The following is a 26,627-nucleotide window of genomic DNA, read 5'->3' as shown; positions in this document are numbered from 1 at the left end:
TCCTTCACTCTCAAAGGTAAAAATCACTGTATAAACTGTGATGACTTACAAGCATGTTTTAAATTACCTGAGAACAATGCCATGACACCACACACTGATAGTGATGTATCCAGCATGTTAGATTCCATAGGTTACTCTCTTAACTCTGCTAATTTAGGGGGTATTAGACGAAAAGGCCTTAGGAAAGAATGGAGTTTTCTTGGGGATGCCTTCATAAAGGTTTTCTCTGGGAAAATTAGTAATTTTGATGCCATTACTTCATCTCTTGTTAACATGTTCTATATGCTTGTTTCTGATAGGTACTTTAACTTTAGCAACTATGTGATGCTAGAATTAGGTACTAGATTAGGTAACAAAGCTAATAGACCTAATAACATCTATTATGCTAGATTCTTTATGTTATTGGCTAACCATGTTGCTGAAGGTTTAGTCATAATCAATGAGAATAATAAACTCAAGTGCTGGGCACAAGAGAAAAGAGTTCTTGCAGACTTGAAGAGAATGGATCTTAACAGCAGTGTGCAATTGGTATATTTACCAATCATGAATGCACCCCAGGTAGGTGAGGTAATTGCTTCTACAACTCCTACTTCTTCCAACCCCTCTATTTCTTTATCTTCTAGTGTGGCCATGAAATCTGTGTCAATGCCCCAACAGATTTCTACCAAGGTCACCAAATCCAAACTTTCAAAATCCAAGACAAAGAAAACCACCTCTGTTGTTTCTCAAAAGACAACAGTTGTAACAACAACCATTAACCCTGAGGGAAGTGATCAGGGTGTGAGTGGTGAGGGGAGGGGTGAACATCAAAGAAACCCCCAGGATAAGGAAGGAGAGTTGAGTGCTTCCCAAGCTAGCCAAGCCCCAGTTTCTCAAAAAGCTGTGGTGGTTGAAAAGGTCTCTAGCACATCCCTAGTAGCATCCTCCCAAAAGGATGTTACTATTGAAAAGAGTTCCCATCCAGGAACACAGAACAAAAGAGGGAGGGACACTAAAGCCAAACACTCACCTACAAAAGCCTTTATTAGAAGAAAGAAGGCTAGAACCCAATCTTCTACACAGGGTGCACACACTGCACAGAAACATCCATCTGTCTCTGTGCCTTCTCAAACTCAGTTTGATGTGACTCCAATAAATGTGGAGTCACAGCCCCATTCTCTCACAATAACTACACATCAATCACCAAATGCTTCTTCACCATCTCTGGATGTGGATATGCTATTCCCATCAATTCCTGATTCTCCCTCTTTACAACTCAGGGAGGAGCCCCACTCAAATACAGGTGATCATCATCTTTTAGATGATTTGTTGGATCACCCGCAAATTCTTTCAGATATAATTGAAGGATCTGTATCAACACATATCAAATCAATCTATACAGATTCAACAGTTATATCACTTTCAATTTCATCTTCTTTTCCTTCTTCAATGGATATCACTCATCCGTTGACAAGTGGTTGCTCTTCAACGGATAAGCTTAACAGCAGTTATCCGTTGATAACAACAGTTTCAACTTCAACGGATATTCCACATCCGTTGATAGTCTCTACACAAACAACTGAAATGATTCCAAGTGTAGAAGACATGAATACTGTGCAATCACTTTTAGGATTGAGGGCAGGGAGTGAAAATTTGAGTGAGAGGCTGGGTTGCTCCCAGGCAAAAGGAGAGATTGAGAGCACAAAAATGCATGCTATTTCTTCCAGCATGGCAAAAGTCAGTGAGTGGAGTACCACCTTAGAAGGTGAAGGTGAGGGAGTGAGATGTGTGAGCCAGGGGGAGCCCCTGATGCAAGAACATAGAGAAAAAGAGAGAAAAGCAGGTACAGTTGATACAAGGGTGGAACCAGCCATTGCTCATGAGTCAATGATTGTGGATGATGCTGAAAAGGAAAGACAATTTCAGCAACATTACAAAGCTGTAATTGATAACATTTCCTTGGATGCTGACACTTTTACTCATCCTGTGACAGCCTATCAACTGTTGGCTGCTCAGGGCAATGAGGAGGCAGAGAGGACACTACATCTAGTGCACTCAACAGAATCTCTTCAAAGGGATAAAGCTGCTATTAACAGGATGCCTTCTACAGCTGGTGAGCCATCTGAGGAATTTGGAGTAAATTCTGATGATGATGACTCTATTTCTTCTGATGGAAGCATGAACATAGGGGGAGATGAAGACCCTAGTTCCATTTCTAATCTACCTGAATGGGCCCTGACTAAGGAGCATAGAACAGGTGAATTCAATGTCCACCTGGTCAAACAAATCATCACTATTCAACAGGCCATTCAGAACACTTCAAATGCAAATATCAAGGCTATCCTCCAAGCTCACCTGGACTCACTGCATCTCATGAAGTTGCAGAAAGTAAAGCAAGATATGAGTCTAAATGATCTCAGGAAAGATATTGCTGACTTGAAATCCTTCACTTCAGAAAAATTGGATTCAGTCATGCCCTATGGTACTTTGCAGGACTTGGTTTCGAGATTGAAAAAGGAATCAGTTACTGAACAAAGGCTGGCCAAGTTGGAAGACAGAGTTCAAGGAATTGAAGATTCTGTGGCCACCCTTCTTCTCAACCAACAATCTCAAACCAATCTCCTAATGCAGCTGGCAAAAGCACAAGGCTTGACCCCTCTCCTTGATGATAACAAAAAGGGGGAGAATAACAGGGAAGGGGAAGGAGAGCCCTCTACAAAGATTCAGATATCTAAAGTGCTAGTTCCTGCCATCACTACCTCTCCAATCATTCAAATCAAGGGAAAATCTGATGGAATTGATTTGATTCAGCTAGCAGCAGCTGAAATACAAATGAAAGAACAATGGAGGAGAATTGATGAAAGGTTGCAATTGGTGTTTGGTTCTACACAAAACAAATCAACATCTGTGAAATTTAGCACAAAGATTGAACCAATCAACATGGAGCTCATGCCAGTAGGGAGTCTTAAGGATGGAGAAGCTTCTTCCAAAGAGCTACAAGCTATAATCCTCAAGCCCAATGAAAGATCCAATAAGGACTCAACAAAGAATCCTTTAAAAGAAGTGGACTTTCCTCCTTCAAAAGATGATGAGAACAAGATCTTAGGCAGGAGTATTGCCTATCTCAAAAAGTCCATGGATGAGGCTGTAAGGAGAAATAGAGCTATTATCATTAGAGAGGGAAAGAGCATATGTGTGATGCAAGGACATCCCAAATTCTCAATAGCTAAGAAAGAAGAAGCCAAGCAATTAAAGGCTGACAAAAGAGCACAAGCAAAGCTTGAAAAACAGCTAAAGTCAAGCCAAGTTGAAGAAATGAAAGGAATTGAAGTCAGGGGTGAAGAAAAGATTGCTAACTTAGATGAGGTTCTTGGGAGCATATTTGGTGAAAATATGGAGGAAAGAGAGGAATGGCAGAAGGGAAACAGAAGAAAGGCCAAGGCACACAGAAGGAGTGAAGATAACCCTGAAGATACCAAATCTACATCTAAACCACTACCTTCCATACCTGAACCTTTTGTTACTGATCCCTCTATAAATATCCATGGTGAACCAATCATTCCAAAAGAGGAACCTATTGATTGGGACAACATCACATTGCCTACCTTTCTAACCACTCTTCCACCACCAAAGAAACAGAAAAGAAAACCAAAATCTACACCTCCCACAACCTCTAAGAAATTCACTCAAAAACAAAAACCTAAACCTAAGTCACCCATTTCTAAAGATGATTATGTTCACATCTGTGACATAAAAGAAATTTCAGACATTGAACTCTATCTGGATGAGCTGGAGGATGTAAGGGGAATAGCTGCCTACAGACAGTTACCAGAAAGATTAGTGTTCAGATATAAAGGAGCTGGGGAAAGAACATGGCCTCTCCACAGGATTCTAAATGAAGGCTACTCTACCTTGATCAGAGTCTTTTCAGCCATCAAAAAGGATTCTGGCTTTACCAGAACAGCCAAGACTGAAATTCTCAACAAGATTGCCAACATAAGGAAGACTTGGAGGGAACCAAATGCTTTGCCCAGAACCTTACTCATACAAGAAAGGGGAACTAAAATTCACAAATCACCTCATTGGTTGATGGAATTTAGAGATGACAGAGGAGTCAGAAGATTTTTCAGACTTGAAGACCAACTCAAGATTGCCAGCAATGAAACTCTCAAGGAAATGCAATCTAAGTTGGATATCAGTGATGAAGATGAAGCTGAATTCTTCAGAAAACTCCAACTCCAAATTGAGGGAAATGACAAAGGGCTAGGAAAGAAAACCAGGGAACAAAGAAGAAAATGATGTTTTGCTCAGGCTAGAGGAGCACCCTTGGAAATACTGTAAATCTTCAATTACCTCCTAGTACATACACTTTTGCAGCACTTTTTATATTTCTACTTAGTTTCAATTCAAATATTTGTTAAGTGTTTTGTTATCATCAAGTTAACTCTGAATTTATGCCTACAGTTCTTATAGACATAAATAGGGGGAGATTGTTAGGAATATATGTGCATTAGTTTGATGATATGTTTAACAAAACACTTAAGTAGAAATTTAGTGTCTGTAGCCTCAACGGATAAGACCACTTTGGCTATCCGTTGATGGTGTAGCTTTACTTAGAAATAAGTCTAGTATTGTAGCATATTTCAGTCTCTGTATTTAAAATTGTAATTCTTAGAAGTTGAGAGAAACTATGAGTCATGTTGACTACTAGATGATATGCAGATAGGAAGGCCAATTGTAAATATTTCATGCCTTGTAATTTTGTATAAATGAAGTGGTATCAACGGATGACTTAAAAGACCTTCAACGGATGAGAAGCTAAGCTTCAACGGATGTCTCTAAAGCTTCAACGGATAACATCCTTCAACGGATGAGAGCATCAACGGATGAAAGCTTCAACGGATAACATCCTTCAACGGATGAGAGCATCAACGGATGAAAGCTTCAACGGATAACATCCTTCAACGGATGAGAGCATCAACGGATGAAAGCTTCAACGGATAACATCCTTCAACGGATGAAGTCATCAACGGATGAAAGCTTCAACGGATGTTCTGCTAATCAGCCGTTGATAAGTGGTAGTTGTACCTACAAGCAGAGGCACGTGGGTTGACAGAGAAAACTGAGATGTGGTAGCCGAATTTCAGGATCAACAGAAAAAGCAGCCGTTCTTCTTTTGTACAAAGTTGCAATAGTCAACAAAGTACTTGAGTGAACAGGAAAAGAAGCAAGTGAAGAACTTATTTTACTATTGTAATTTTATATTGTTTTTCACTTGTACACTTGGTAATATATATGAACCAAGAAGAAGCTAGTAATTAGAGAGATTTTTCCAGAGCTGTTAAGAAATATCTTGAGAGAAAATTCATCTAGTTTGTACTAGGATGCAGCTGTGATCAACATTGTTGAACACAGATTTTCTAATATACCATCTCTGGTGGAACAACAAATCCACCAGAAAAGTTTTTAAGGTCTGTTGTGTTCTTTACATTTGTGCTTGAATATATATCTGTCTGTATTAGCTTAAAGCAATTCACACACTTGTTCTTCTTGAACACACAACTTTATAAACTGCTCAAAACTTGAAAAAGTTTTGAGATTTACATTCAACCCCCCTTCTGTAAATCTCATTGTTAGTCTTCTAGGAATAACATTATACCATGTACACCTAAACAAAACAACACGAAAGGCTCCCCAGTAGTCAATTTCTAGTATTTCTTGAATTGATCCATAGTAACTAACTTCCCCAACTGATGGATTTGTGTCTTTTGAACTTGCGAAACTAGTAGTTAGGGCTGTCAAGAAGACACCACTATTTTGTGTGGTGCACTTGCGATCTCTTTGCTCTGTATAAAACCTATATCCATTGACTACGTACCCGCTATACCGCTTAGCCTGTCATCTTGGACCCTTTCCTAAGGAAGCTACTTCCCTTGAAACATTCATTTTTTTGCTAATTTCAGACTTGGACCACTCACATACTGCATCAGTATGTGTTTTTTTCAGTTTTATACCGTTTGGACTTCGCAATATTCTCCAAGTTGGAGTCTAATAACTTATGATATTTCCTAGATTTATAAACATAAATGGTATATTAGTTTTTGTAATTCATATTTTATTTTATTTACTTAAGAAGTGTTTTGTCAAGTATTTTATTTATGGGACTTACTCAATTAGGTCTTTCACTTCCTTGTCATCATAGTTAAATAGAATGTACTTATGAGCCACAATCCAAGTATCTTCACCTAAGTTAATGTCCTTCTTGTATTTGTTTTTCCCTAAACTGATAACATACCCACCTTTTTCTGCATTTACACTTGGAGACTCATTGACTGATTTATTTTGGTCATCATTGAGAAACCTTGCACAGAATGTCAAACATTTATGAGCAAGGTAACCTTCCGCAATGGATCCTTTGGGTTTACTCATATTGCGGACATACTTCTTTAATACACCGAGGTATCATTCAATGAAGTACATCCATCTTTGCTGGACTGGTCCACCATATTGAATTTCCTTGCACAAATGTACTGGTAGGTGGACCATAATGTCAAAGAAGGGATTTGTAAATACGTTCTCAAGTTGACAAAGTATTTCAATAATATCCTCTTGCAACCTTTTTATTTCATCCAACTCAATGACTTTAGAACATATGCATCTAAAAAATTCACCTAGTCTGATCAGGGGTACTGCAACCTCGGGCTTTAACGATCATTTGACAGCAAATTGTAACAGGTATTGAATCATTACATGTGCATCATGACTCTTATATCCCTTCACTTTCCTATCTTGCACGCATTTGCTAATGTTGGAAGCAAAACCGTAGGGGAATTTCGCATTTTCAAGAACGGAATAAAATATTTCCTTTTCTTTGTTCGTCATGTCAAACTTTGTCGCCCTAAATTCAAGATGTTTTCCATCAGCAGAGGGCATAGGATGAAGCGCCTTCCTAATACCTTGATCTTACAAATCTAACCTAGCAGCTAGATGGTCTTTCGTCTTACCACCAATGTTTAGCAAGGTGCCTAAAACACTATCGCATATGTTCTTTTCAATATGCATAACATCAAGGTTATGCCAAGTTAAGTTGTCCTTCCAATATGGCAAGTCAAAAAAGATTGATTTTTTATTCCAAGGGTTGATATCGCAACTAACTTTTCTTTTTTTACCCACCCCACCAAAAGAATTCTCGTAACCATCGAGAATTTCGGCAACTTGTCTCCCAGTTAACATAGGAGCACTTGTTCCAGTCTCTACTTCACCATTAAATCTTCTTTTGTCAAATCTCCACTTATGATTTGGGTCTAAGAATTTCCGATGGTTCATATAGCACAATTTCTTGCTATGCTTAAAATACATCGACGATGTTTCATAATGGCAAACTGGACACGCAAGCTTCCCTTTTGTGCTCCACCCCGACATCATTGCATATCCCGGAAAGTCAGAAATTGTCCAAAGAACACTTGCTCGTAATTTAAATTTCTGATTAGTTGCAGCGTTATAAGTTTCCACCCCTTTTTTCCACAGCTCTTTCAACTCCTCAATCAGAGGTTGTATGTAGACATCAATATTGTTCCCCGGATCATTTGGACCAGGAATACTTGTTGAGAGAATCAAGTTCTCTGGTTTTATGTTCAGCCATGGTGGACGATTGTAGTTCACAACTACAATTGACTATGTGTTGTGTGTGGCACTCATCTTGCAAAACGGATTGAACCCATCTGTAGCTATACCCAATTTGACATTGCGAGGTTCTGATGAAAACTCGGGATATTTGGCGTCCATGGTCTTCCAGGCTTCACCATCAGTCGGATGTCGTAACTTTCCATCTTTCTTTCGTTCAACTGCATGCCACACCTTTTTTTAGCAAAATCTTTGCACATATATAGTCGTTGTAGCCTTGGAATGAGCGGAAAAAATCTTATTACTTTGGCAGGAATTTTACTACTGTTAACGTCCAATTCTTGTTCCTGGCCTTGCTACACACCTTTCCACCTAGAAACACCACAAGTTTTGCAACAAACTCTATCTTTATTATCACCCCAATACAAGATGCAATCATTCGGACATGCATCTATCTTCTTGTAGTCAAGACCGAGATCTTTGATGATATGTTTAGCTAAATTAAAAGTGGAAGGCACGTTAATATCGGGGAAAACCTCTTTTAACAATTGCAGTTCTCTCCAAATGCAACCTCGGTCACTCCATTTAAGCACTTCCAATGGTAAAGCCTAACTAAAAAACTTAATCGTGAGAAATTCTTACAACCGGGATACAGGGGTTGCTTTCCTTCATCAACAAGTCGATAAAATTTTCGTGCATCATCATTTGGTCCTACGTCACTGTATATAACATCTAACATGTCATCTAGATTATCTCCAAACCTAGTATTATGTTCAAATTCTACATTATCGGTTTTGTCTGCCAACAAACTAACATCGTAAATTGATTGAATAAACAGCGGAGAAGGTCCACTCCAGATGAGGTGACGCTCAACGTCACTACCACCCCACCATAACCGATTTTCACACTTACGACAAGGGCACTTAATTTTTTCTCCTCTACCGAAATTAGCCATCGCTTTCTTCATATACAATTTCACTCCATCCATATAACCTTTGGTATACTTGGGAAGATTCAACCAAGTATTACCTTTCTCTGTCATGACTATCAACTGTATGTAAAACATGAATACAGTCAGCCACAATAATTACCTATGTATAGTCTACTATACAACCCTGCGTCTAAGATAACATAGGTCTGTGTGCATCAACCTAGACGCTCGACTATCACAACAGACCTAAACAGAGAATCATGCCTAATTTACATATCGAGGCAACATTAAAATTATGGTAGTCCTCTGGACCAACAGAATCAGACTACATATGGGGCACCTAGCTAATAACTAATAAACAATGCATATATGTTATCTCAGTTGCAGGGCAGCCATACTTATACTCATACATTGCATATCATAAACACTCGAAACAGTCATACTAATTGAAGTCCTACCCTCGCCAACATTCACCTAAAATATAACAAATATTATCACAAATTTTTCATGTTCTTACTAAACAGAGTTTCCTAGGGCAATTTAGGAAATATGAATATGAATACATAAGCTAAAGTACTCCAAATAGTGGCAATTTATAAAACTAACACGGGCACAAAAGAAAGTTATGGATTTACGAAAAAACAATCTCAGAAACACATTATTTCTAGCATTAATCACAACCAAAAACAGAAATAAATCACAAAAAAAACAAAAAACAAAAAATAACAACCAAAAAATTACAAAAAACACACCATTCGATTATGTGAGGAACCCCATCCAAAAAAACACAAATCACAAAGAAACAAATCACATGTAATAAAAAACAAATCACATGCAGAGAGAAAACATAAAAAAACACATAAACACATTCATAAACAGAGAGAAAAGAGAGAAGCATACCTGTAGAAGACTTGTTTGAAATCCCTAATCTAATACCCGACTCAAGACCCAAACCCAAAGACCCGATTGAAAGCCCAATTCCAAAGCAACCTAAACCCTAATTTTGAAACTCCGATTGAAACTCCGATTGATTCAAATCCCTAATTTTGGTGAGTGTTTGAGTTTTGAGTGAGAGGTGACTGAGAGGGTGGGTGAGTGAGTTTGTGTTGAGGGTGAGTGAGTGAGTGAATCTGTGAATTTTGGTGAGTGAGAGGGTGACTGATATGAGAGTGTGAGTTAATTTGCGTGAGTTTGTGTTGAGTGAGAAATGAGAGTGTTTAATTTTTGGACAGTATAGTAGTTGGGGGTAATAATTCCCCCCCTGTATTTTTTAATTAATTCAAGCCTCCCACTCATCAGTTGTATTTCATTTTCATTCAACCGCCCAATAAATTCAGTTATTAGTTACACTATTTTTAAGACAAATGGTTACATTAGTTATAGTGTAACCGTAGATGCCTCATTTTCTCTATGGTTACACTAAATCAGACCAATGGTTACGATGAAAAAGGTGTAACCATAAATAGCTAAAAATAATTTTAAGGCACCTATAGTCACACTTTAGCTGGTTACATTGAAAAAACCGTGACAAGAGGCCACTTATGGTGTAGTGATCTCGAATATCAGGAAATTCAGGGAACGACACCCTAGAATTTTAAAGAAATGGTACGTGCGCATGAAGCATAAATCCTAAGGCTTAAGAGGGATATGGAGAATAGTCTGGCTAGACACCCACCAAGGGCCAACCGAGCCATAGGCACTAGAGGAACTGCTCAAGTCATCAACTTGGATGAGACCCTCAGGAGGAAGTCGATTGACACCCCTCGGGGAAACCCGTTTGAGTTGCTCCCCCTTGGAGACCCAGACGATCTAACCCCTCCTTTCACAGCGGAGATAATGAACACTCATATCATAAAGAAGTTCAAGATCCCCGTTATAAAGGCCTATGATGGGACTGAGGATCTAGAAAATCATGTCAGGATTTTCTTCAATGCACTGTTGTTGCAACCGGTGAATGATGCAATCAAATATCGAACCTTCCCTCAAACCTTATCTGGCATGGCCCAAAGATGGTATAACCTCTTACCCCCAAATTCGATTGGATCCTTTAGGGATTTAAGTCAAGCTTTCATTAAATGGTGTATTAGCGGGAAGGTGGATGAGAAAAGCTCGATTTCCCTCATGATTATTGTGCAAGAAGCAAAGGAATCTCTTAGGGACTACTTGAATCGTTTCACAAAGGAGGCCTTGAAAGTCACAAATATTGATGATAAGGTAGCTATGATAGAATTGCAACAAGGAACCAATGATGATTTCTTCAAAATGACATTGGCCAAGCGGGCACAAGAGAATATGTTACAACTCCAAAGTAGAGCAGAGAAGTATATCCAAGTTGAAGAAAGTATGAAGAAGGTAGTGGTGAGCAACGAGCCCGCTGGTGGCAAGAAGCGGAAGATATACCAAGAATACAATACAAAGGACAAGTATCCTAGGGTTAGTAAAGATACTGATTCATCACCCAAGAAAGGAGTACCTGGACAAAAGTTCACTAAGTATGTCGAATGAATGCTCTTAGGAGTCAAATCCTGATGGAAATTGAGAAAGACAGAGATTTTCGTTGGCTAAAGCCTCTGAAGGCTGATCCTGCCAAGCTAGATAAAAATAAGTATTATCGATCTCACAAGGATGCTGGCCATGATACCGACGAATGCCGACAACTAAAAGACGAGATTTAGTTCCTTATTCGAAAAGGAAGGTTGGGTAAATACACCGGAGATGGTGAGAGAGGATAAATAATTAATAATGGGAGAAGGAACTTTGACGATCGTAGAAGGGATCCAGATGATTAGGGATGAAACCCCCAACCATGAGGACCAGTGATCAATACGATCTTTCGAGGATCAACTGCGGCTGGCTCTTCTAAGAACTCGAGAAAAAATTATGCATGAGAAGTCATGCACATAGTTGTAGAAGCTCCGAAAAGGGCCAACACTGGAGTGACAATGACGTTTGATGACTCTAATAAGTTTCCCTATGATGATCCTCTGGTCATAACACCTATTATAGAAAACAGCCCGGTAAAGAGAGTTCTTGTAGACAATAGGGCGTCAGTGGATATTTTACTTTATGATACCTTTATAAGGATGAGATACAACGATTCTTAGTTAACCCTGACTGATATATCGATCTATGGGTTTTATAGAGTCGAATGTCCCGTTGAAGGAATAACTAAACTACCTTTAAAAAAGGGCCAAGAGCCGAGGCAGGATACACAAATGTTGAATTTTGTGGTGGTTAAGGTTGTATGAACATATAATGCAATCATGGGAATGACGTGTATACATGCCGTCAAGGCAGTCCCCTCATCCTACCATTCGGTGATCAAATTTCCAACCAGGGTTGGAATAAGAGAAGAAAGAAAAGACCAGAAGATGGCAAAAAACTGTTATATAGCCTCGCTAAGGCCTAATGGAGCCGGGAGGGGCAGGTTCTACCGATTGAAGATATGGATATTTGTGAAAATAATGAGAAATGAGGAAATCCGACAGAGAATTTAATCCCGATTCCTTTGGTTCCTGAAAATTTTGAAAAAGTAACTTCATTGGAGCTTCGTTGGAGGATCCCCTTAAAAGGAAGTTAATAAGGTTCTTGCAAAAAATAATGATGTATTTGCATGGCTGACAACAGATATACTCGGGATTGACCCTAAGTTGATCACCCACAAATTGAATATGGATTGTAATCGAAAGACCTTAAAGCAAAAGAAAAGGAGCTTTGCCCCTGAAAGGCAGAAGGCTATCATGAAAGAAGTTGAGAAGCTCTTAGAGGCTGGTTTTTTTGAGAAGATACAGTTTTCAGAATGGTTGGAAAATCCCGTGATGGTGAAGAAGCCTAATGGAAAGTGGAGAACGTGTGTTGACTTCACCGATCTAAATGATGCATGTTCGAAGGATTGTTTCCCTCTTCCAAGAATAGACACTTTGATAGACGCTACCACGGGGGCATAAAATGCTAAGTTTCATGGATGGATTCGGTGATAATAATAAGATCAAGATGCACGAGGATGACATTTCAAGGTAACGTTCATTACTGACTTTGATGTTTTATGTTATCTTGTTATGGCATTTGGTCTCAAGAATGCAGGAGCCACCTACCAAAGATTTGTAAATAAAATTTTCATGAATCTGATTGGGAAGATATGAAAGTCTATGTAGATGACTTGTTAGTCAAGAGTCTTATGAAGGAGGATCGTATATATATATATATATATCTCATTTAAGGGAAGCTTTTGAAGTCCTGAGATGTCACAAAATGATGTTAAATTCCGCCAAGTATGCCTTTGGTGTAGGATCCGAAAAGTTTTTAGGATTAATGGTCTCCGAGAGGGGGACTGAGGCCAACCTAGATGAAATAAAATCCATCCTAAACATGGAACCCCCACATTCTGTGAAGGATGTTCAGAAACTTACTATAAGGGTTACTGTTTTGGGACGATTTATTTCTAAATCCGGAGACAAGTGCTTGTCATTCTTCAAGGCTTAAAGAAAGTAAATTTTTTTACCTAGACTGATGAAAATCAAATGGCGTTTGAAGAATTGAAGAAATACATGGTTCATGCCCCCGTTGGCCAAGCTAGTCTTTGATGAAACTCTGTACTTATATTTGGACGGTCTGAAAATGCCTCGAGTGTCGTGTTGGTAAAGGAGGAGCTTAAAGTACGGAAACTGTTAGGAATATGTGTATTAGTTTGATGATAAGTTAAGCAAAACACTTAAGTAGAAATCTAGTGTTTGTAGCCTCAACGGATAAGACCATCTTGGCTATCCGTTGAAGGAGTAGCTTTACTTAGCAATAAGTTTAGTATTGTAGCACATTTCACTCTCTGGTATCAAGCTGTAATTCTTAGATGTTGTTAGGAAATAATCAGTCATGTTGACTACTAATGGATGTACAAATAGGAGGGCTAATTGTAAATATTTCATGCCTTGTAATTTTGTATAAGTGAAGAAGTGTCAACGGATATTGAAGACCTTCCACAGATAAGAAATAATGCTTCAACGGATAATATCCATCAACGGATAAATGCTTCAACGGATAATATCCATCAATGGATAAGTGCTTCAACGGATAAAGACTTCAACTGATAATGCATCAACGGATAAAGCTTCAACGGATAAAGCCTCAACGGATAAGGCATCAACGGATGAAAGCTTCAACGGATGCTTAGTTCATTAGCAGTTGATAGTGACAATTCACAAGCTGACAGAGGCACATGGATTGACAGAGACATACTGGAATGTGGAAGCCTCTAGGAGGAATCAAGAAAATGCAGCATTTCCATTCTGATGCAAACAAGGAAGTATTCAAAGATTTACAGATTACTCTAGATTGCATTGGATAGAGAAATGAAGAAAAAACATGTGAAGAATCTTTTCAATTGTATTTTACAGTTTGTCTTCACTTGTAAACTTGGTGATATATAAACCAAGTAGCAGCTAGTAATTAGATATGAATTTTCCTTGAGCTGTTTAGAAATATCAAAAGAGAAAATCATCTAGTTTGTACTAGGAAGCAGCTGTGGTTCAATTCTTTGAATTACAGATTTTCTGAAATAACACATCTCTGGTGGAACAACAAATCCACCAGAAAAGTTTTTTTTAAAGTTCTTTGTGTTCATTACATCTGTGTTTGAATATATATCTGTCTGCATCAGCTTCAAGCAATTCACACACATTTGATCACTCAAACACTTAGCCTTAGAAACTACTCAAAACTTGAAAAAGTTTTGAGATTTACATTCAACCCCCCTTCTGTAAATCTCATTGTTAGTCCACTGGGAATAACAATTGGTATCAGAGCAAGCTCTTAACATACAAAGAGTTTAAAGATCTATTCTGCTAACATCATGAGTGCACAGAAGAATCCTCCTGCTAACATCATGAATAGGAAGGATATTGGTGTAAAGATCCCAGTCCTGGAAAAAGATAATTACAATCACTGGAAAGTGAAGATGCATTTATATCTTCTTTCTCAAGATGAAAGCTACATCAACTGTATTGAAAATGGTCCTCACATCCCTCACAAAGTAGCCACAGCTGCTACTGCAACAGTTGCTATTGGACAGTCCATTCCCAAGCCAAAAGCAGAATGGACTATTGAAGACATAGAAGAAATCCGCAAGGATAAGAGAGCCATGAACATGTTGTTTAATGGCTTAGATCAAGATATGTTTGACAATGTCATCAATAGCCATACTGCAAAGGAAGTTTGGGATACTGTACAAATCATCTGTGAAGGTACTGAGCAGGTCAGAGAGAACAAGATGCAGCTTCTTATTCAACAGTATGAATATTTTCACTTTGAAGAAGGTGAATCACTAAATGATACCTTCAACAGGTTTCAGAAACTGTTGAATGGATTGAAGCTGTATGGTAGAGTGTACCAAGTCAAGAATTCCAACTTAAAATTTCTTAGGTCTCTGCCAAAGGAGTGGAAGCCCATGACTGTCTCTTTGAGAAATTCTCAAGATTATAAGAACTTCACACTTGAAAGATTATATGGAATTCTGAAGACTTATGAACTTGAAATGGAGCAGGATGAGCTGTTGGAAAAGGGAAAGAGAAAAGGAGGAACAGTTGCTCTTGTAGCTGACAGTGAGAAGATGGAAGCCAGGAATGAGGAGAAGACAATGCCATGTCTCAAAATTGGTACAAGCAAATCAGAATCAAGCAAGGGTAAAGAGCAAGTTGCTGAGGATGAAGACAATTCCAGTCAGGATGAATCTAATGATATTGAAGAACATTTGGCCTTTCTGTCCAGGAGGTTTGCAAAAATGAAGTTCAGGAAAAACACAAAGTTCACTAAGCCAAACAAAAACATGGTGGACAAATCAAAGTTCAAATGTTACAACTGTGGCATTAGTGGACACTTTGCAAGTGAGTGTAGGAAGCCAAATTCTGAGAAAAAGAAATTTGAGCAAGTTGATTACAAAAAGAAGTATTTTGATTTGCTCAAACAAAAGGAAAGAGCTTTTATCACTCAAGATGATTGGGCAGCAGATGGGGTAAATGAAGATGATGATGTGGAATATGTCAACCTAGCCCTGATGGCTAATTCTGATGAAAATGAAACTAGTTCATCAAGCAACCAGGTAATTACTACTGATCTCTCTCAGCTTTCTAAACATGAATGCAATGAAGCCATAAATGACATGACCAATGAATTATATCATTTGCATGTTTCCCTTAAATCACTAGCAAAAGAAAACACTAGGATCAAGGAGAATAATGTGTTTTTAAGTGATAGGAATGCTGTGTTAGAGGATCAGGTAATTGAGCTTGAAAAGATGAAACTTAAATGCTTGACTGTTGAGAGTGAACTAGTAGAAGCTGTTAAGAAAGTAGAAATTCTTTCTACACAGTTAGAAAGTGAGCATGAGGTAATCAAGGCCTGGAAAACATCTAGGGATGTTAGTGTTCAGATTGCAAAGGTTCAGGGAATTGAATCATTCTGTGAGGATGCCTGGAAGAAAAACAAAAAGGAGTTAGAATTAATTGATGGATTGTCAACGGATGTGGAATCAACGGATGATGAAAGTTATCCGTTGAAGGAAGAAAAGGAGCATCCGTTGAAGGCTCATCAATTAAAACAGGCAAGTTCTTTTAAAAATAAAAGTCTCAATAAAAAGAATGATTCAACTCTCAAGAACTTTGTCAAAGAAGGAGCTAGCACATCCAGAGATGTCAGTAAGGTGAATATAGGACATATGACTTTAGATCAGCTAAAAGATAGGCTCAAGTTGGTTGAGGATAAGAAGGAAACTAAAAGAAAATCTAAAAGAAATGGGAAGGTAGGGATTAATAAACATAACAATTACACACCTGATAGGTATGCTCCTAGAAAAAGCTGTGTACATTGTAAAAGTGTTAATCACCTATCTGATAATTGCAAATCTGTTAAAAATGCTCCCATGCCTTCAAATCCCTCCATGCCTAAAATGTCTATGTCACCTCTGCATGCTATGCCTGTTATGTCTCACCAGAATCCCCATGCACATTTTGCAAACATGCCATATATTAACAATCCTTATTTTACTGCATTTAGTATTCCTCAAATGCCATACAATATGCCTATGTGGAATAACATGTTTGCACAACCTATGCCTTATCAAATTCAAACAAATGTGTTAAATGATTCTATGACTAACCCTACACTTCAACCAACCACATCTGAGACCAAGGGTGACCCAAAGTTACCTAAGTCAAAAGATGCAGGAGGAATGAAGTCTAGGAAAAAGACTAACAAGGCTGGACCCAAGGAAACTTGGGTACCAAAATCAACTTGATTGATTTTATTGTGTGCAGGGACAAAGAAGAAATCTATGGTACTTGGACAGTGGTTGTTCAAGACACATGACAGGAGATTTCACCCTGCTCACAGAGTTTAAGGAAAGAGCTGGCCCTAGCATAACCTTTGGAGATGACAACAAAGGATTCACTATGGGATATGGCTTGATTTCAAAAGAAAATGTCATCATTGATGAAGTTGCATTGGTTGATGGTCTCAAACACAATTTATTGAGCATCAGTCAACTATGTGACAGAGGGAATACTGTTTCCTTCAATTCTGAAGCCTGTATTGTCACAAGTAAAAAGGACAATAAAGTGGTTCTAACTGGAGTTAGAAAAGGGAATGTGTACTTAGCTGATTTCAACTCTACTGATGCAGAATCCATAACTTGTCTTCTCAGCAAAGCAAGTCCAGTTGAAAGTTGGCTATGGCACAAGAAGCTGTCCCATTTGAATTTCAAGACAATGAATGATCTAGTCAAAAAGGACTTAGTTAGAGGAATGCCTCTAGTGGAATTCATAAGGGATGGGCTGTGTGATGCTTGTCAGAAAGGAAAGCAAAAGAAAGTATCATTCAGTAAGAAGCTTGAATCTGCAATTGATGAACCACTACAACTTCTACACATGGATCTTTTTGGACCAGTCAATGTATTGTCAATTTCAAGGAAAAGATACTGCCTAGTGATTGTAGATGATTTCTCAAAGTTTTCATGGGTTTATTTTCTTAAATCAAAGGATGAAGCTAGTGAAATCATCATCAATCATATCAAGCAAGTCAACAATCATCCTGATTTCAAAGTAAGGAATATTAGGAGTGACAATGGAACTGAGTTCAAGAATTCAACCATGAAGTTGTTCTGTGAAGAAAGTGGGATCATGCATGAGTTCTCAGCTCCAAGAACTCCACAACAAAATGGTGTGGTGGAAAGGAAGAACAGATCACTAATTGAAGCTGCAAGGACAATGCTTGAAGAGTCAAAACTCCCAACTTATTTTTGGGCTGAGGCTGTCAACTGTGCATGTTACACTCAGAATATTTCTCTAATCAATCAGGCAAAATGCATGACTCCCTATCAATTATTCAAGAGAAGAAAACCAACTTTAAACTTTCTACATGTCTTTGGTTGCAAATGCTACATCTTAAGGAATCAATCTGATCACAAAGGGAAGTTTGATGCAAAGGCTGATGAAGGAATATTTGTTGGTTATTCTGCTGGAAAATCATATAGGGTCTACAATCTAAGAACCAACATTGTCATGGAATCTGTACATGTTGTGTTTGATGATAAAAAGATTGATGGACTAACAGATGAGGGACATCATGAAGGACTCAAATTTGACAACATTGAGATATACTGTGATGATAGTGAAAGTGAGAATGATGAAGAAGGCATCTCAAGAAGAATTCAGAATCTGCCTTTGGATAATGCACAGAATGCTGCATCCGTTGAAAGTCATAATTTAGCTTCCGTTGAAAGAAGCATTGCAGCATCCGTTGAAAGACAAAGTGCATCATCCGTTGAAGTTCATAATGAAGCATCCGTTGATCGCAGTCTGTCAACGGATAATCAATTCACTTCATCAGTTGATAGAGCTCCCAATTCATTTCAAAGGATCAGCAACTCAGGGGGAGTTTCAACAAATCAACATTCTATCTCACATCATGACAATACTGAGGCAACCTCATCTAGGGCTAATCTACCACCTCAAAGGAAATGGACCAAGAATCACCCTTTTGAACTGATCATTGGTGATGCTACATCAAAAGTACAAACTAGAAGGGCTACTCAAGATGAATGTCTGTATAGTAGCTTTCTATCACAGCAGGAACCTAAGAGAGTGGAAGAAGCTCTATTGGATCCAGATTGGATTTTAGAATTGCAAGAGGAGCTAAACCAATTTGAGAGGAACAAAGTATGGAAGCTGGTACCCAAGCCAAAGAACAAGAGTTCTATTGACACAAAATGGGTATTCAGAAACAAGATGGATGAAAATGGCATTGTCATAAGGAATAAAGCCAGATTGGTTGCTAAAGGCTATTCTCAACAAGAGGGAATAGATTTTGATGAAACATTTGCTCCAGTTGCCAGACTTGAAGCCATCAGAATCTTTCTAGCCTATGCAGCTAATGCCAATTTCAAAGTCTATCGGATGGATGTCAAGAGTGCATTTCTAAATGGGGAATTGGAGGAAGAAGTTTATGTAAGCCAACCTCCAGGTTTTGAAGATCAAAATTTTCCAGACCATGTGTATTATCTGTTGAAAGCACTCTATGGACTAAAGCAAGCACCTAGAGCCTGGTATGAGACTTTATCAAAGTTCCTTCTAGATAATCATTTCACAAGAGGTACTGTTGACAAAGCTCTCTTCTTTAGAAATGTTAATGGCTCTAAGATACTTGTACAAATTTATGTAGATGATATTATATTTGGATCTACAGATGATAAGCTTTGTAAAAAGTTTGCTAAATTAATGCAAAGTAAATATGAAATGAGCATGATGGGAGAGCTAACTTACTTTCTTGGTTTACAAGTTAAACAAGTTAGTGGTGGAATTTTCATTAGTCAAACTAAATATATTTATGATCTTTTAAAGAAGTTTGACTTAATGGATTGTTCACCTGCAAAAACTCCCATGGCCACTGCCACTAAGCTTGAATTAAACAAGGCTGAAAAGTCTGTGGATATTACAAGTTATAGAGGCATGGTTGGCTCACTTTTATATTTGACTGCTAGTAGACCTGATATAATGTTTTCTACATGTCTCTGTGCTAGATTTCAAGCTGACCCTAAAGAATCTCACTTAGTGGCTATTAAAAGAATTTTCAGATATCTCAAGGGGACTCCAAATCTAGGAATTTGGTACCCTAGAGAGTCTGGTTTTGATCTAATTGGCTACTCAGATGCAGATTATGCAGGTTGCAAAATAGACAGGAAAAGCACAACAGGCACCTGTCAATTTTTAGGGAACAAGCTTGTATCATGGTTCAGCAAGAAGTAGAATTATGTTTCCACATCAACAGCTGAAGCTGAGTACATTGCTGCTGGTAGTTGCTGTGCACATATACTATGAATGAGGAATCAACTATTTGACTATGGTCTGACTGTTGACAAAATTCCAATATTCTGTGACAACACAAGTGCCATTGCCATTACTGAAAATCCAGTGTAGCACTCAAGAACCAAGCACATTGATATCAAGTACCACTTCATTAGGGAACATGTGATGAAAGGTACAGTGGAACTTCATTTTGTTCCAAGTGAAAAGCAGATTGCAGACATATTTACCAAGCCACTTGATGAATCAACATTCATAAGATTAGTAAGTGTGTTAGGTATGCTTAATTATTCATAATCTATGTCATCTATATAATCTGTCTTGAAGCCTGAAATGAAATTTTCTGCAAGAACAAAGTTGGCTTTAATTAAGACTTATCCTATCAACGGATATTCTCTATCCATTGAAAGCCAAAATTGTTCTATCAACGGATATTCATTATCCGTTGAAAGACAAATACATTTCTGGTAATTTTATCCTTCAACGGATAAAATGGCGTTGTTCATCAATGGATAACTATTTCCCTTATCCGTTGAAGTGTCACGTCAGTTACTATAAGTGAGTCACAGCCGTTGATTCTTTTACTCAACCGTTGATACAGATATACAGTGTTGTATGTAATTGTATTTAAGGTAGTTTTCAGAATTTCTACAGTTTTCTTTGTACTTGAACGGCTGTAACTTACTTAAAAGTATCATTTAATCATTTTATTTACGTTTTAATTCAAGAAAGTATAAAAGCCCAATTGAACTCTTATTCTCACTTTATGCTTTCTTGCAATTCTTATTCTCTTTCTCTCTAAATTTTCAAGTTTTTCTCTGCAACCTCTACTCACAACAATGGCACCAGTAGTCAAAATTATGTCTCAAACAGGATTTGTTTATGAAAAGAATAATTTCATAGCCTTGGTTGAAAAGAATGAAGCCCATTCTGATTATCACAAGATGATGGACTTCATCAAAAACTGCAAACTAAGTTATGCAATGCTGGAAGCCCCAACCATCTACTGTGAGGTGATTGAGGAGATTTGGACAACTGCAGAGTTCAACTCCACAGATATGACTATTGCCTTTTCTCTCAAAGGTAAGGACTATTGCATTAATTGTGATGATTTACAATCTTGCTTTAAGTTGCCTGAGAATAATGCCATGACACCACACACTGATAAAGATGTCTCTGCTATGCTAGATTCCATAGGCTATGCTTTTGATTCTGCTAGTTTAGGTAGTATTAGAAGGAAAGGCCTTAGGAAAGAATGGAGTTTTCTTGGAGATGCCTTTATTAAGGTTTTCTCTGGGAAGATTAGCAATTTTGATGCTATCACTTCATCTCTTGTTAATATGCTCTATATGCTAGTTTTTGATAGGTACTTTAATTTTAGCAACTGTGTTATGCTAGAATTAGGTTCCAGATTAGGTAACAAAGCTAATAGACCACATAACATCTACTATGCTAGATTCTTTATGTTATTGGCTAACCATGTTGCTGAAGGTTTGGTTATATCCAATGAGAATAATAAACTCAAATGTTGGGCACAAGAGAAAAGGGTCCTTGCAGACCTTTTGAGAATGAACCTCAACAGCCAGGTGCCATTGGTATACTTGCCAATCATGAATGCACCACAGGTAAGTGAGGTAAATACTTCTATAACTCCTACTACTTCCGACCCCACTGTTTCTTTGCCTTCTAGTGTGGCTATGGAACCTGTGTCTTTGTCCAAACAGGCTCCTACCAAAGCCACCAAATCTAAAGTTTCCAAAGTCAAGTCAAAGAAACCTACCTCTGTTGTTTCTCAAAAGACAACAGTTGTAACAACTACCATAAACCCTGAAGGGAGTGAATAGGGTGTGAGTGGTGAGGGGAGGGGTGAACATCAAAAAGCCCCCCAGGATAAGGTGGGAGAGGTGAGTGGTACCCAAACCAGCCAAGCCACAGTCTCTCAAAAGACTGTGGTGGTTCAAAAGGAGTCCAGCACATCCCTAGTTGCATCCTCCCAAAAGGATGTAACTATTGAAAATAGTCCCCAACCAGGGACACAGAACAAAAGAGGGAGGGACACTGAAGCCACACATTCACCATTTAAAGCCTTTTCAAGGAAGAAGAAGGCCAAAACCCTAGTTTCCACACAAGGGACACACACAACACAGATACATCCACCAGTATCTGTGCCTTCTCAAATTCAGCTTGATGTGATTCCAGCAAATTTGGAATCACAGCCCCATTCTCTCAATATAGAAACACACCATTCATCAAACTCTCCAACACCCTCTCTGGATGTGGATATGATATTCACATCAATTCCTGATTCTCCCTCATTAAAACTCAGGGAGGAGCCCCACTCAAAACCTGATGATCATCATCTTTTAGATGATTTGTTGGATCATCAGCCAATTCTTTCAGATGTAGTTGAAGAATCTGTGTTACCTCACTTAAAATCAATCCACACAGATTCAACAATTATGTCACTTTCTATATCTACATCTTTTCCTTCCTCAACGGATATCTCTCATCCGTTGACAAGTGGTTGTTCTTCAACGGATAAGCTTAACAGCAGTTATCCGTTGATACCATCAGTTTCTACTTCAACAGATACTCCCAATCCGTTGATGGTCTCTACACACTTAACAGAAACAATTCCAACTGTAGAGGACATGGCAACTGTACAATCACTTTTAGGTTTGAGGGAAGGGAGTGATCTTTTGAGTGAGAGGCTGGGTTGCTCCCAAGCAAAAGGAGAGGTTGAGAGTCACCAAATGCATGCTATTTCTTCCAGCATTACAAAAGTGAGTGAGAGGAGTGCCACCTTAAAAGGTGAAGGTGAGGATGTGGGGGTGTGTGTGAGCCAGGGGGAGCCCCTGATGCAAGAACAGAGAGAAATTGAGAGAAAGGCAGGTACAGAAGCTATAAGGGTGGATCCAGCCATTGCTAGTGAGTTAATGAAAGTGGATGATGCAGATAAGGAAAGACAATTTCAGCAACATTACAAAGTTGTCATTGATAACATTTCCTTGGATGCTGACACTTTTACTCACCCTGTTTCAGCCTATCAATTATTGGCTGCACAGGGCAATGTGGAGGCTGAACATACACTACACATTGTACACACTTCAGAATCTCTTCTCAGAGACAAAGCTGCTGTCAACAGGCTGCCTTCTCAAGCTGGTGAACCATCTGAAGAATTTGGAGTAAATTCTAATGATGATGACTCTAATTCTTTGAATAAGAGCATGAACTTAGGGGGAGTAGCAGACCCAAGTTCTGTTCCTGATCTTCCTGCATGGGCATGGGCAAAACCATCAACACCAGGAGAGTTTGGTGTCACTTTGGTCAGACAAGTCATGACAATTCAGCAGGCCCTTCAGGAGACTCAGGATGCTGGTACCAAGGCAATTCTTCAAGCTCATCTGGACTCTCTGCATCTCTTGCAGTTGCATCATTACCAGCAAAATCTAAGTGTGGATGAGCTCAAGCTGGACATTGCTGATCTGAAATCCTACACTGCTGAGAAATTGGATTCACTTATACCCTATGGTACTATGCAAGATTTGTTGGGGAGACTGAGGAAAGCATCTGATGCTGACAAGAGACTGGCCAGATTGGAAGATAGGGTTCAAAACATTGAAGATTCTATGGTCACCATTCTTCAGAATCAACAAACTCAAACAAATCTACTCATGCAGCTGGCACAAGCACAAGGCTTGACCCCTACCCTTGATGATAACAAAAAGGGGGAGAATAAAAGGGAAGGGGAAGGAGAGCCATCTACAACAGTTCAGATTTCTCAAGTGCTAGTTCCTGTCATCACAACTTCTCCAACTATTCAAGTCAAAGGAAAGCTAGATGGAATTGATCTAATCCAGATAGCAGCAGCTGAATTGCAAGTCAAAGAGCAAAGGAAGAAGATTGATGAAAAGATGCAACTAATATTTGGTTCTACAACTTCTCAATCACAATCTGTGAAGCATAGCACAAAAGTGGAATCAATTATTATGGAACTCAAGCCAGTAGGGAGGCATAAGGATGGAGAAACTTCTTCCAAAGATCTGCAACCTATGGTTCTCAAGCCCAATAACAGATCCAATAAGGACTCTACAAAGAATCCTCTAAAAGAGGTGGATTTTCCTCTTCCAAAAGCTGATGAGGACAAGCTTTTAGGTAGAAGTATTGCATATCTCAAAGAGGCCATGGATGAGGCTGTAAGGAGAAACATGGCTATTATCTTCAGAGAGGGAAAGAGCATATGTGTGATGCAAGGACATCCCAAATTCTCAATAGCCAAGAGGGAAGAAACCAAAAGGTTGAAGGAAGAAGCCAAACAGCTAAAGGCTGACAAAAGAGCACAAGCAAGGCTTGAAAAACAGCTAAAGTCAAGTCAGGCTGAAGAACAAAAAGAAATTGAAGACAAAGGTGAAGATGAAGCTATGGGGGACATGGTTGGTACTGAGATGGAGGAAAGAAGTAAGGAAGAATGGCAGAAAGGGAAAAGAAAGAAGGTCAATGCAAAGAGAAAGAAGGTAGATAAGACTGAAGAAACCTAATCAATATCCAAACCACTACCCTCTATTCCTGAACCAATTGTACCTGACCCCTTCATGAATATTTATGGTGAAATAATCATTCCCAAGGAGGAACCAATTGATTGGGACACCATCAAATTGCCCACCTTCCTAACCTCTTCTCCACCATCAAAGAAGCAGAAAAGAAGAATCAAATCAACACCCTCTAAAGCCTCAATCAAATTCAGACAGAAGCCTAAGCCTAAACCTCAAACCTCTAAAGATGATTATGTTCACATCTGTGACATAAAAGAATTTTCAAACATTGAACTCTATCTGGATGAGCTGGAGGATGTAAGGGGAATAGCTGCCTACAGACAGCTACCTGAGAGACTAGTGTTCAAATACAAAGGAGCTGGGGAAAGAACATGGCCTCTTCATAGAATTCTGAATGAAGGCTACTCTACCTTGATTAGAGTCTACTCAGCCATACAGAAGGATTCTGGCTTTACCAGGACTGCCAAGACTGAGATTCTCAACAAGATTGCCAACATAAGGAAAACTTGGAGGGAGCCAAATGCCTTGCCTAGAACTTTACTCATTCAAGAAAGAGGAATTACAATTCACAAATCACCTCATTGGTTGATGGAGTTCAGAGACAACAAAGGAGTCAGAAGATTTTTCAGAATTGAAGATCAGCTAAAGATTGCCAGTAATGAAACTCTCAAGGATATGCAATCTAAGTTAGATATCAACGAAGAAGATGAAGCTGAATTCTACAGACAACTTCAACTTCAAATAGAGGAGAATGACAGGAGGCTAGGAAAGAAAACCAGGGATCAAAGGAAAAGAAAGTAATTTGCTCAGGCTAAAGGAGCACCCTTGGAAACAATGTAATTCTTCAATTCCATCTCAGCATATACATTTTTGTAGCACTTTTGAATTTCTACTTTGTTACAGTTTATATATTTGTTAAGTGTTTTGTTATCATCAAGCTAAACCCAAATTTATGCCTACAGTTCTAGTAGACATAAATAGGGGGAGATTGTTAGGAATATGTGTATTAGTTTGATGATAAGTTAAGCAAAACACTTAAGTAGAAATCTAGTGTTTGTAGCCTCAACGGATAAGACCATCTTGGCTATCCGTTGAAGGAGTAGCTTTACTTAGCAATAAGTTTAGTATTGTAGCACATTTCACTCTCTGGTATCAAGCTGTAATTCTTAGATGTTGTTAGGAAATAATCAGTCATGTTGACTACTAATGGATGTACAAATAGGAGGGCTAATTGTAAATATTTCATGCCTTGTAATTTTGTATAAGTGAAGAAGTGTCAACGGATATTGAAGACCTTCAACGGATAAGAAACAATGTTTCAGCGGATAATATCCATCAACGGATAAATGCTTCAACGGATAATATCCATCAACGGATAAGTGCTTCAACGGATAAAGACTTCAACTGATAATGCATCAACGGATAAAGCTTCAACGGATAAAGCCTCAACGGATAAGGCATCAACGGATGAAAGCTTCAACGGATGCTTAGTTCATTAGCAGTTGATAGTGACAATTCACAAGCTGAAAGAGGCACATGGATTGATAGAGACATACTGGAATGTGGAAGCCTCTAGGAGGAATCAAGAAAATGCAGCATTTCCATTCTGATGCAAACAAGGAAGTATTCAAAGATTTACAGATTACTCTAGATTGCATTGGATAGAGAAATGAAGAAGAAACATGTGAAGAATCTTTTCAATTGTATTTTACAGTTTGTCTTCACTTGTAAACTTGGTGATATATAAACCAAGTAGCAGCTAGTAATTAGATATGAATTTTCCTTGAGCTGTTTAGAAATATCAAAAGAGAAAATCATCTAGTTTGTATTAGGAAGCAGCTGTGATTCAATTCTTTGAATTACAGATTTTCTGAAATAACACATCTCTGGTGGAACAACAAATCCACCAGAAAAGTTTTTTTTTTAAAGTTCTTTGTGTTCATTACATTTGTGTTTGAATATATATCTGTCTGCATCAGCTTCAAGCAATTCACACACATTTGATCACTCAAACACTTAGCCTTAGAAACTGCTCAAAACTTGAAAAAGTTTTAAGATTTACATTCAACCCCCCTTCTGTAAATCTCATTGTTAGTCCACTGGGAATAACAGAAACTCATATACCATGTCAGCAAGATTCTATATGGGGCTGAGTTGAACTATTCCACTACATAAAATTTTGCTTTAGCATTGATT

The 26,627-nt window shown here is 38.4% G+C and overlaps 1 protein-coding gene across 1 annotated transcript; it reads right to left on the bottom strand.

Moving 5' to 3' along the window:
* Positions 1-6,942: 6,942 nt before the first annotated feature.
* Positions 6,943-8,644, bottom strand: LOC141718447 (uncharacterized). Its single transcript, XM_074520831.1, has 2 exons — positions 8,245-8,644; positions 6,943-7,643 (listed from the first exon to the last, which is right to left on the bottom strand). Exons 1-2 carry the CDS (start codon positions 8,642-8,644, stop codon positions 6,943-6,945), a joined length of 1,101 nt encoding a protein of 366 aa, XP_074376932.1.
* Positions 8,645-26,627: the final 17,983 nt, after the last annotated feature.

This window comes from Apium graveolens, chromosome 4, assembly GCF_009905375.1.
Source record: "Apium graveolens cultivar Ventura chromosome 4, ASM990537v1, whole genome shotgun sequence".
Taxonomy (NCBI): Eukaryota; Viridiplantae; Streptophyta; class Magnoliopsida; order Apiales; family Apiaceae; genus Apium; species Apium graveolens.
This window is presented reverse-complemented; position numbering and strand designations above follow the sequence as displayed.